Source organism: Lemur catta, chromosome 11 (assembly GCF_020740605.2).
Source record: "Lemur catta isolate mLemCat1 chromosome 11, mLemCat1.pri, whole genome shotgun sequence".
NCBI classification, from domain to species: Eukaryota; Metazoa; Chordata; class Mammalia; order Primates; family Lemuridae; genus Lemur; species Lemur catta.
In genome coordinates, this window is record NC_059138.1 from 50453419 (window position 1) to 50466830 (window position 13412).

At 34.5% G+C, this 13412-nt stretch overlaps 1 protein-coding gene across 1 annotated transcript in view; it reads left to right on the forward strand.

Annotated features, from left to right (window-relative positions):
* Window positions 1-13412, forward strand: part of ZNF804B (zinc finger protein 804B) — a 459373-nt gene that overhangs the window by 366345 nt on the left and 79616 nt on the right. Inside the window, exon 2 of the mRNA XM_045564023.1 lies at window positions 9129-9272. Within this exon, the coding sequence (XP_045419979.1) occupies window positions 9129-9272 (144 nt within the window). The remainder of the gene's footprint in view (window positions 1-9128; window positions 9273-13412) is intronic.

Here is a 13412-nt window from a genome sequence, read left to right on the forward strand (position 1 = left end):
TAAGTAACAAAGACTTCTGCTAAATTATAAGAAAATTAATATAGTTCATAGCAGTTCTTTTGGTCCTTGTGGATGTGTTCTCTCAAAGTAAACTAGCATTTTTAATAGGGTTTTCTTACTTTGACACATTTTCTCAGCTTGAAGTTAATATTTCAAGATTTGAGACACAGAGCTTCTCTAAAGCATAATTCTTTCACAATTGCTAGTTTTCTCTAAGTTTAAAAGTAAATTAACTACTAGAATTTCAAAAGATAGAAACCTGGAGTGGCCAGTTTGAAATAACAGAGTGCCTTTGTGAGCACAATCACTTTTTAAACTTCTCTGGTTATAGAACAAGCACACCAAATATAGCAGACTTACTGTCAGACACTATAGCAGACATTCAGGAAGGAGTGCAGAGAGAATGCCCTTGGAGTTTGGCATTTGTCTGACTCGCTTGTCCTTAAAAGCAAAGCCATTGGCTTTATACTATTTTAATACATTGCCTCAGAACTTTCCAGGCCTGTGTTTAGCACATGTAGGACATAAACACTGCACTGTACAGAACAATACCAGAACAGCTTAAGAAGGGCAAGGAATGGAAACTTTACAATCACTGAATCTATTTGAAAGAAACATTTTCAATCAATTCCCAAGCAAAAGTGAAGCAATGACTAGATCAGCATCTCTTAATAATCATTTCTCTCCTAGATAGTTGTTAATAATTTTGAATTAAAAGAAAAATAGTTTGTATCTGAAGAGGTGTCACTAGCAACTTTCCAGAAAACTTAGTTATCTGACATTTTCCATTGATTTTTCTTATATTAGAAAATGAAATGTCAGGCACTGTTAATTGTGTTTTTTCAATAAGTAGTTACAGCAGGAGTAGTGATTAAATGAAAGTACTTCCTGTCTAATGCACAATGGATATATTCATTTAACTGTATTCAATTTAGATGAATGTAATATGTCTATACCCATTACAGTTATACATATCTATGGGCTGAATTGATGGGGTGGTAATTACTACCTTTATAAATGGGACAGTATTGTCAGTCTGAAGGAAGAGAAAACATTTTTTTAATCATATTTTACACACCCACACAATAGGCACATTCCAAAAATTTTCCCTCAAATATAGAAATTTTACCTTGAATTTCCAGTGAAACTAATGATAGTAAATATGGTCAGTCAGGAGGTCCTGCTTTGCTGGAGGGTTGCTGAATGTTGCTCTCTGTCTCGTGGGGCATGACTTGGGGAACTGAGAGACTCAAAATCACTCCACACAAAGTAACTCTCATACTTGTCATTCTGTATGCTTACAGCTCACCTGCAGGCATTACACGGCATGAATGAGATTATTCTTAAACCATATATTGTTTTCCTTTGAGTTCAATGAAGGTAGGACTATCACAACATGATTTAGTTATATACTTTTTTCCTAATTAGCAGACTGTATTTCTACAGCAGTTTTAGGTTTACAGAAAAATTGAGCAGGAAGTGCACAGAGTTTACATATACTCTCCCCAACCCTTATATATAGGTTCCCCTATTATTAACATTTTGCATTGTGTGGTGGATTAGTGCATTATAATTGATGAGCCTATATTGATACATTATTAGCAAAATCTTTACATTAAAGTTAGCTGTGTTGTAAAGTTATGTGGGTTTTGATATCATTATACATATTTCATGATTTCCAATTCTCTCCCCTCTAGCATGATAAATAGCCAGACCAAAGAAAAAAGAAAGAAATCAGATGCATTCATTCCCTCGTTCACAACATTTATTCATTCATCCATTCTTTAATGGGCATTTCGTGAACATGAACTCTGGGCCAAGGACTGCTATTTAATAGATTCAGCCATTTTCCTGACCCAGGTTAATCTATGTATATTTTTGTATACCCTTTTTTTCTTCCCTACCCAAGGATGTTGTGGCTTGATGTTACTGGTGAGGGTTGGGAGGTTCTCTATTAGACTGGTAGTCCTTGCAATTTATTGGGCTAATACTATGTTGTGGCCACCAAGGCTTATTCATTTGTGTGTGTTTTACTGTTTCATCAGTTGTTAAACAACTCTGCAAACCAATCTACAGCCTGTATAAACTTGGAATACAACATTTTTATCTCATCAACAAGAAATTTGGAAATTTTACCCACCCATTTTTTTCTTCATTAGGTAGATGAGCATAATTAAGCAATAAAGCAATAGCTATGGTTATGATTATCTAAGGATGCACCTGGACTTCCTTATTCCTTTCCAAAGTTTTTTTTTTTTTTGGCGGAAGAATTGTATATTAATTTATGCTGAGGAAGATGAAGTTTGTGACACCAAATGCTGATGAACAGTGGTTCTAATGAAAATGCATATATTCCTCAAAAATAATCTCTGTTCAAATGCAGCCAATTAGGAAGCTTCTCCAAAATAAGCAGTTATTTAAGCAAACTTTAAATATTTAATGTTTGCTTCATGAACAGAAATGCAATCAGCACTCTGGCATCTTGCCAATGAGTCAGAAATTTGTCATTCTATCCAAATTAGAAATGATGCTAAGCTGTTCCCAAGGTGTGCTACCCAGAGACAGTTTCACATGTTTAATGTGTATTCGCCTTGTAAGGTGGGCATCTTGAATCACTCATTAATAAAAGGAGGATATCTCCCTTTCTTAATCGGGAAGTGGCTGACATAACACTTTACCTGGGCATTGATGGAAAAGTCATGTCTTGGAAACCAATACTTGGTTCATAGTGAATTGTGAGGAAAATAATTGATTATGATAAAATGGAAAGATTGTTAGAAGTCAGGAATCTGTTTGAAGTTGCTACCCTCCATTACTTTAGGAAAATTCTTCAGTAAGCTCTTTAGACCTCAGAATCTACAATAAATAAATAAATAAATAAAGATTATTCTAAAAGTCTAAAAGTTTCATTTGTTTGGAATCATAGTCATCTACTTATTCTATTGTTATTCCAGCAGCTTAATCTCTATGATATGACTTATGTTGCCAGGGTAGGTCATACCATCTATGTGTGGGGGGCGGGGGAGGAAAGTATTCTCTTCCATTATTTTTTTATTAATTTTGCTTATTCAATAAATAGTTATTGAATTTCTTCTAAGTAACAGCACCATGTTAGATGTTGTGGAATGCAAAGACCATTCTTTTACAAAAGAAGTCAGTCACAACTTTGGGAAAAATCAATGTTTGTAATACTAGTATTAGCTAATCTCATATAATGTTCTCTTGACTATGTGCAGAATTCCTAAACAGGCCAAAGTAAAAAAAAAAAAAAAAAAAAAAACCGGGAGATAAAAACCTCTGAAGACTCTAATTATGTAAACAAAGTTTAAATTTGCCAGCTTTTATATAAGAGGTGAGAGGAGATGATAAAGCCTCCTCTCACTTGCTCAAATTTCCATCAGAAATTTGCTTTATAGACTCAGGTGAAAATGATATTTTGTTAAAAATAATTTTCTAATGTCACATGCATTCAATGACACACACACACACACACACACACACACACACACACAAACATCCCCTCATACACACACCCTCCAAAAAAACATTCAAACGTCAGGTACCTATGTAGGAGAGGAACAGTCATTCTTTCCTTCTTGAGTTCTTAGCTGGGACTTCCTGTAACAAAAAACAGATAAACAAGAACAAAACCCAGAAGTTTAATAAAATGTGTACTTCCTGTATCCATGGGTGATAACCTAGAGAAATGAGTAATTTCTATACTAGATCTCAGAGTTGTCTTAGATTTCAGGGTTAAATACCATCATTTTCTGAAACAAAGAAGTATTATACAGGGAAAGTTCAGGTTAAGACCCCAGAAAGGCACCATCATCAAACAAACAAACAAACAAACAAACAAACAAACAAAAAACGCTTGTTATGCAGATTTAAGACAATGCCTTTTTCATTGATTAAGAATTTCTGGTGATTTAGAGTTAGTCTTCTCTTCTGGGTACAAAGAAGGAGAGATACTCTAACAAATTGAGATTTCTTTTATGTGTATTTCTTTTACAAAAGGGTGTTTTCAAAGCTGCTCCTATATCTGCAGTTTCTCAAAATAACCAGTCCAAATTATCCTTCTACCAAGGAGGCATATTTGAGGTGGCACATTGAGGTTTCCTACAGTCACATTTTGGGGTATTCTGAGCCCCATCTCCTACATTTGTCATGCAGTGTACTAACTGTTTCCGTGAAAATAACCTCACTTTTTCTTCACAACAATCCTGCAAGCTACTTTTTATTATCCCCCTTAATTTATGCTGAGATAACTGAAATCTTTAGAGCTTGAACTAAAGCCAGTCATTCTTCAAAGACTAAATTATTTTCACCCTATTATAAAAAATAAAATAAATAAATGGATAAAACCCTGTAAAGCAAATTTTTCATTACCCAAACTGATACAGAAATGCAGAAAGAGGATGGGAGCCAAAAGAGTTTTTTGACACAGTAGCAGCCACTTGATTGGAGGAGGGGAAAATGTATTCCCTTTGAAGCAGGATTTGGGGCCAATATAATAGAACAAGTTAGAGAATATTAGAATTCTTAAAGCAATCTCTTACACATAGCAGTAAAAGGTCAAGTGTGGGCTTTCATGCAAAGAATATGAATTCAATCCTCAAAGCTCTGAGCTGGTATTACCATTAAGGAGCTATGGAAAACAGCAATTGATTTCTTCTCTTCCTTTTTCATAATCAGGGCACATATTCACACTCAATGGAATGAGACTATTATCTTGTATTTTCTTAGTGCCCATCTCTCAGCTTCATTATAAATTTTTAAAATTATAACTAGTCCTGTTCCTTTCTCTGGGATTAAGGGTTCCCTATCATCCCAAATCCAGAAATGAGTTAGCAGACACAGCCTGGACTTATGTGACATCTGAATAAAGGCTAAGTAACTGGAGCAGCCGTGAGCATGTTGATCAATGGCTCTGAAGTCAGGCAGATCTGAGCTTGAATCCAGGCTCTTCAGCGCTGAGTGAATTTCTGAACGTGTTTGTGCCTTGCCTTCCATATCTTTAAATGGGATAATAATAGAACATACTTCATAGGGTTATTGTGAAGATTGAGTTAACAATTGTGAAGTGCTTGGCACATTTCTGGTTTACAATGCAAACTCAGTGGGGGTTAGCGTGTAATAATCATTATAATAATAAAAATAATTTGGTAGCAAACATCCGTTTTTCTAATTAAAAGCATTACTCTAGTCAGAATATTTGCTACTTTACAGACATGGCTGTTATATATAAATGTTATATATAAATATAAATTTCTTGGTGTGAAAAAGTACATATTCTCTCCTCACACCCAAAACACTAATTACAAAAAGTAATTAATTACTACAGAATTCTTACTGAACCACAACATAAAATGCCCATTATCACCCAATGTTTTAAAAATGACTCTCGTTAAGATAAATGTGGTAATCAATTAGCAATTCATTTTCAACCTTTTAATGAATCATTGAGAATGGTGAACAAGAAGCTTTCTTTTATTTCATAATTTTTTTCCCTCTTATATAACCTTCAAAACCTCTTACTCTGGACAAACTCTAGAAATGTAAATCTTAATAACTGGCAAATCAATGAAGGAATTATATGTCAAATGTTGTATGTCTATTCATGTTTTTAATTTTTAAATTTATTGATAGTAAGAATATATATACTATGGAATATATTTACTACTTTCATATTTACTCTATACTCTAAATATATATAAAGATTGTGTAATTATTTCAGAGACTAAATGTCATCTTAATTTACCTCCAAGGCTGGCTATTTGATTAGTAAAAGTATCCTGCCCTTCCACAAAAGGCCAAGAAACAATGTGTGCTTACAGTGTATCTAATGGTGTGAGATAGAAAAAGAGAGGCAGAGAGAGAAAGAGAGAGAGAGAGAGAGAGAGAGAGGCTGACTTTTTCCTTTAATTATTCTTAACTAGTCTGAATTAGGTAACCCTCTATAGCAAGCTGTGATTGTCACTTTATCACAGTTTATGGTTTTTACCACTTTACATGCAAATCTCACCCTCACCCACTAGACTAAACTTCTGAAGGTAAGAACCAGTAGGAAATTGACTTTAGAAGTTGCTCAACAAGAGGTTCTTGAATGTATGAGTACTTAATGGTTAGTTGGATGAATGCACGGTTTGACGAGTAGATTTGATGGATGAGGGGGCATGATACAATGAAAAGCATGCCCCCATTTTGCCATTACCTAGTCCTTGAATTTTATACAAATCATAAAATTAGTAAACATCAGTTGCCTCTTCTGCAAAATGGCAAGTTTGGGTTTTATGATACTTTTCCTATTATTCCGAGACCTTATTCTCCAGCCTTCTGGTGCATATAGCTGGACTTATTAAGCTCCATTTCAGAAGATAATTCAATTTTACACTTTAGAATAGGCCTACCTCATACTGGGTAATATCAAGGACCACTGGGTTAGGGTTCTTTTACTAAAAGTTAGTCCTCATTGCCTAAATAGCTCTAACCTCAGTTTTCAAGTTCTGCCAAAGATTCTTAAAGAAAATTTTCTTTTTTTCTCTTTGAGTCTCCTGACTTTACCCACATTTTGGCTTTTATGTTCATCTGCCTGAGATTTCTACCTATACACTTCAGTTTATGCTTGTATGTTTTGCTGATGGCATTTATACCCCACCTTCCCCATTCTTCCTGTCTTAATAAGGGGAACAGAATGTACACTGGAGACTATCATTAGAACCTTAGAGGTAAAGGAGATGTGATATCTACATCACTTCCTGGAAATAAAAATGAAGCAAGGAATGCAATATATATTTTAGTTTGATGACCTTGTAAAATGTGAGCATTCAGAAAAAAATGGTATAATATATGACTTAAATTTTGGTAAACCTCTCTTAAAATTATAAAATTTTAAATCAAAAGCCAGGTAATATGATAATTTTAAAATGTTTTAGAAATATAGGGTATTTAGGTAAAGGAACCAAAGAGTAACTAGAGAAGCCTCACACCTAGCCATTGAGCTATTGTTATAAAATCTCTTACATAACCTAAAATAATACAAAAATACATTTTTAGCCACAAATTCACCTTGAATTCCCTGTTGTCCCCCTCCCTGAGTTCATAAGGCTGCGGTATTTTTGAGCACCAAAGCAGAGTTGACCAATGTCCAAGGCACGTGGTCAATTTTCTAAGGCTATTGTGCCAGTTTTATAATAAAGTAAGAAGAACTATGATTGAATTAAAATAATCCCTGGTTTCAATCTAGTTCCTGAAATCTTTCTAACAACAACAACAAAAAAAAACCATGAGGGAAAAATACCTAGTGAGAAAGACTCGATGACAAATAATGATTTCTCCTGATTATAAGCCTACTAAAGCAAGAGATTTAGCATTATCTCATTGTCATATTCCTATTTCATTTCTCAAAAGTGACTATATCAGCAGGTCATAATCTAAGTTCTTTGAGCAACTGAGTTTTTTTATCCTGAAATCAGAGTTTACATCCTTATTACTGGATACATCCTCTCCAATAGCTCTGATACCTTCCATTAGCCTAGAATGTAACCAAATTCTTACTTCAGTTCTCTTAGACAGGCAATTCAGGTATTTGGTCTTGTTGTGCTGTTCGTTAATGATACTCATGCCCTTCTTGCTTTTTGCCATGTGTTTTGCCTTTTTTTATTTGGACTTAAATCATTATGTTCTCATATCTGAATTAATTGTCCCATCACTTCGCCTAAATTCTTTCTGCTTCCTTTCTTGTCTGGTGTGCCATGTGCCTGTGATATAGGTGTATGGACTGATTTCTTTCTATTGAGGGTAGTCATTTGAAGAAACAAAGAAAAAATGAATTCATTCTTTAGCTTGTTCATCCATTCTTCATACATATTTATTTGGTATCCTCTATATGTCTGTCACTGTTTTATTTGATATTAGAATAATAGAGAAGAACTTGTAGAATGGTATCGGGCATGAATACAAAAATCACAATTATCCATTCATTTATGAAATGCATATTAAATAGGCACCTATTCTGGACTAGACAATATGTTGTTTAGCATTGTGGACACAAAAATGAATAAAATAGTTTCTTCTCTCAAAGGATTTGTGGGAGCAAGAGACATGAAAATATTAATAGATAATACCATGTGGCATATCTGGTGATAGAATTAAAGAGAATAATGTAGAAGCAGGATTTGATAAGAGATGATGCTAGTAAGGTAAGAAGAAGCTTTTATGGTGTATTAAGAAAGTTGGCTTTAAAACAAGGTGGTAAGTCATAGCTGTTTACTAACAAGGGAGCTAGGCACAGGTTATTCAAATTCAAATTCCCCCTCCACTCTGTGACCATGAATGTGTGACCTCTTTGAGCATAAGTTGATGCACCTACAAAATGCAGACAAAAATAAAACCTAACTCATAGGGTTGTTGTGAGGAATGAATGAGATAATTCACATACCTGGTACATAGTTTATACTAAATAAGTATTCGTTCACTATTCTATAGGCAATGATAGAATTCAAGGCAATTTTAAACAGAGGAATGATGTAGCCAAATCTATTTGAGATAGAGCACCCTAAAAATTGTAAAGAGAATAGTTTTGAAGAACACAAGATAAAACTACTGGCAATGTCTAGCAGGGACTGATGCTCGTGGAAAAGACTTAGGCTGGTTTTGGAGATTATAAATACACTGGGCTCTAGCTATAGTGGGAATGGGGGCACTCTTGGGAGAGTGTATGGAGTGGATAGATTGGTTGGCCGAAGATGGAATTGCATAGAACACAAAAAATTAAGGGATAATATCAGACAAAGAAAAGCCTTTGAAGGAGATTAAGTAGGAATGGCCAGTGATGTCCTTGGTAATAGGCAGAACTACAACCTGGAAATGGGTAGCAAGAGGAAGGATGAGGAAGGATCACGCTGCAGCAGAGGGCTACTTTGGGAGAACTCGTGATATGATGATTGGTAAATTAAGGATGATGCTAAACTCAAAGGTACTTTCACAGTGCCATGAATTTCTAGGAAATAATGAGCTTTGCCATATCCTTTTAGTCACAGTAAAATTAAATACCAACTTGATTAATATAAGATCTGGTCATGCTATTAGAGAGAAATGTAACAAACATTTTTTGCCTTTTTTTTAAGGATTTTGCAGAAAAGGAGAAGTCTACAGCAAAGGCCCTGGAAGACGTAAAGGCAAACTTTTATTGTGAATTATGTGACAAGCAATATCACAAACACCAGGAGTTTGACAATCATATTAATTCTTATGATCATGCTCATAAGCAGGTAAGCCAAAGTGGGAGAAGTCCTCCATATTCCAGTATGTATACCTTCAGAACAGAACTGTATAAATTTGACCTTATTTATTGCCATCTAAGACTCTAAGGTAAGATAATTTTATATTTTATTTATTTCCTTGAAAGACTGTGCTTTTTGTTTAAATGTTAGGCAAAATAATTTTCTTCTAGCAGTACCATAAAATTTGAGTTGGACTTAGAGATGATCTAAGAGTAGACTGACTTATTTATTTTAAAATTATACACAACTGACCCTTGAACAACATGGAGGTTAGAGGTGCCACCCCGCACCCTTCACAAAAATCTATGTATAACTTTTGACTCCCTCAGAACTTGACTACTAAAAGCCTTACTGATGACATAAGCAGTCAATGAACATATACATTGTATGTCATATATATATGTATATATAATACTGTATTCTTACAATAAATTAAGCTGGAGAAAAGAAAATGTAACTAAGAAAATCAAAAGGAAGAGATAATATATTTACTATTAATTAAGTGGAAGTGTATCATCATAAAGTTCTTTGTCGTCATTGTCTTCACATTGAGTAGGATAAAGAAGAGGAGTAAGAAGAGTAGTTGGTCTCACTGGCTCATGGGTGGCAAAGGCAGAAGAAAATTCACATATAAGTGGACTCGTGCAGTTCGAACATGTGTTGTTCAAGGGTCTACTATATATGGGGAAACCAGGTCCCGGTAAAAACAGTGTCATATTCAAAATCACCTAACTAGTCAGTGGCAGAACTAGAACCCTGGACTAGTACTAGGACAAAATCTATTATAACCTACTTCTTTCAAGGATTCCAAGGCATAGGAAATACTAGGTCTTTGGGAAAGTGATTCTCACTAAAAGGTAATATTTTCCTAAGAATACACTCTTAAGAGTGTCAGAGTTGATACTTAATAAATGAACAATTGCAAATAAGCAAACAAAAAATTCAGAAAGGCAAAGTCTAGCAGTAATGGCAGGTGAAAACATTTCAGTTTATTTTCTTAAAACATCATATGTGTTTCTATATTTTAAGTGTAGGTAAACTACACATGGCTGTTAATATTCTCTACTTCCATTTGTTTGTGAAAGAAGAGGCTGTTGTTTTCATTCTGTTAGGTTTTATCTTAGCTGGTTCAGGTATAGAGATACTGGCAATTTGGTAATTAAGATACTGAAATACCACTGACTGAGAAAGAAATTCCACATGGTCAGAGGATTATTGCTAACTGATGTGAGAAGTTACACATTTCTGACACCAAATAGTCCTGACATGTTGGAATCTATGGGAAAGTCTTGTATGCTCTATATCTAAAATGTTTAGTCAGAGTGAAGAAAAATAAATATGTTGTCATACTTCAGTAATATTTATTGAGTGCATACTAAATATATGTCCTTGGGAATGCAAGGCTGATGAAGACACAGATTCTGTCCTTAAAGATAAGATATATATATATGTCTACATTTGTCTGACAAGGCAAGATAATGAGATAAATTGCTTTAGACTATAATTCCCAACTTCTAGTGTATATAATAATCACCTCAGAACTTGTTAATAATTCAGATTCCCAGAATCTCCCTCAGATATTCTAATTTAATAATTCTGAAATAGGGACCAGGAGCCTGTATTTTAACATGATTTTAAAATGGGAAATTTTCAAACATGTAAAAATGAACTCTTTAGTTCATTAAACATGAAATGTCTGGTTTTGAATCAAAAGTTTATTATATCTCAAACAAGCAGTACAATTAATCAAAGTATGCGGCTAAACTATTGACACATTTTGCCATCTTAATGGTAGATTGTTTATGCCAGCAGCGAAGAAGCCTGGAGAGTGAAGGGCAATGAAATTACAAAAGGCATTTTCCACAGCTTGTTGAAAATTGAACATTTTTTCTTGAAAGAAGTGGTCCAAAGTCTGGGAGAAGTGGTAGCCAGTTGGTGCAAGATCTGGTGAATCTGGTAGATGACAGAGAGCTTCCAAGTCCAGCCTGTCTAGTTTGAGCAGCATTGTTTGTGGGACATGTGGTCAAACATTGTCTTGCAAGAGAATTGGCCTGTCTCTATTGACCAATCTCAGCTGCTTCATTGAAAGCATCCTCATCATTTTATCCAATTGGTTGCAGTAGGTAACCACTGTAACCGATTGACCAGGTTTCATGAAGCTATAGTGGATAATACCAGTGCTGGACCACCAAACAGACAACATTAGCTTTTGTTGATGAATATTCAGTTTTGGACTGTTTCAGCACTTCAACTTTATCCGACCATTGTGCCAAAATGCCTGTGATTGTCAAAAAGAATCCATTTTCCATCACACATATCAATAAGGTGTAGAAATGGTTTGCCATTATGTCATGACAGCAAAGAAAGGCAAGCTTCAACATGATTTCTCTTCTGAGGCTTATTTATCTATCCAGCTTCTTTATCTTGCTGATTTGTTTCAAATGTTCAATATTATTGGAATAGTAACATCAAACCTTGCTGCTAATTCATGCATAGATTGAGACGGATTCACTTTCACTACAGCTTTCAGCTCATCATTATCCACCTTGGTCTCAAGTCACCCACGTGGTTCATTTTCAAGGTTAAAATTACCAGAATGGAACTTCTCAAACCATCAACATACTGTGTTCATTAGCCACATCCTTCCTAAACACTTTGTTGATATTTCAAGCTGTCTGCGCAGCATTGATTTCATGATGGAACTCATATTTGAAAATAACACAAATTTTTTACTCATCCATCACAAAATTTGATCTAAATTTTTTTAAAGACAATCACAAGCTTTCAAACCATGTGTTTGATAGAATGAGGCTGTACCTTCACAATAAAAATAAAACAAAAAGTGTCAAAGTGAAATGTCAGAGATATCAACTGTCAAACTTAGTACTTGAGGAAGTTGGACCTTTTGTACTTAATAACCTAAATATATATCTATCACCCAACTTCAACAGTAATCTTGTTTCATATATACCACCACCACTTATCCACACCTCCACCACTGCTAAATTATTTAGAAGCAAATTCCAGATATATCATTTCATCTAGAAGTATTTCAGGATGTATAATGATGCTTTAAGATTGGTGCTTTAACCATTACCATAGCTAAAAATTAACAGTAATTCCTTAATATCTGCTAGTGGTCATGTTTCCCTAATTGTCTCATAAATGATTGGTAAATTTGGGTTCTTTGAAATCAGGATCCCAAAATATCCACAATTTTGTTTGACATGTCTTTAAGTTTCTTTTGATATATTTTAATCTATACATTTTCCATCCCTTTTTAAATATTACTCCTTGCAGTCTGTTTCCCACATTTGAAATTTTGCAGACTTTTACCCAGAGTTGTCTTTTCACACTTTCCTTAGTCTTCCGTATTTCCTTTGAATTGTTTTTATAGAAAGAGATCCAGTCAAGTTCAGATTTATATTTTTTCTTGTTAAGAATATATTAGAGAATATATTGTGCTCTTCTGTAAGGCAGCATGTGATGCCTGGCTGTCTCTCTTCTGGTAAACTTAAATTTGGTCAGTGGGTTTAGGTCTTGATTTGTCCACCATTAAATATCCCACCAGCTTTTTTCTACTAATGCTTTTTATAGCCATAGATGATCATTTGGCTTAAATCCATTACTTAATTTGTAGTTGTAAAACATGGTGATTCTATCATCCCTTTTGCATTTATTAGATAGAATATGTCTATAAAGAGAAAATTCCCATAAGCATTGCCCTCTATGGGATTTTATACAGGTGGTCTTTTGGCTGCATATTAAGAAAAAAAATTACACTGGGGATTTGGAGAAATAAAAGACTAGGTGAGGTCTCATGGAATGGTGGCATTTAATCTGTGCTTTACATATGCATAAGTAGATGTAATAATAGAGGCTAGATGGGATAGCATTCTTGACAGTGGAAATAGAGTATAAGAAGTTAAGGTGAGGAAATCGAGGAGCACAGGCATCCTTTGAGACCTGTAGGAAGTACTGGACTACCAGGGGTGAATCCTCTGCAGGTCTGCATACCACAGCTTCCCTCATATGGTGGAATTTTGCCTAATCAATTTCTTTTTTTAAATTACTTTCTTCAATCTTATTTCCATTGGTAAAATGAACAAATTTGGTCTCTACCTTCAG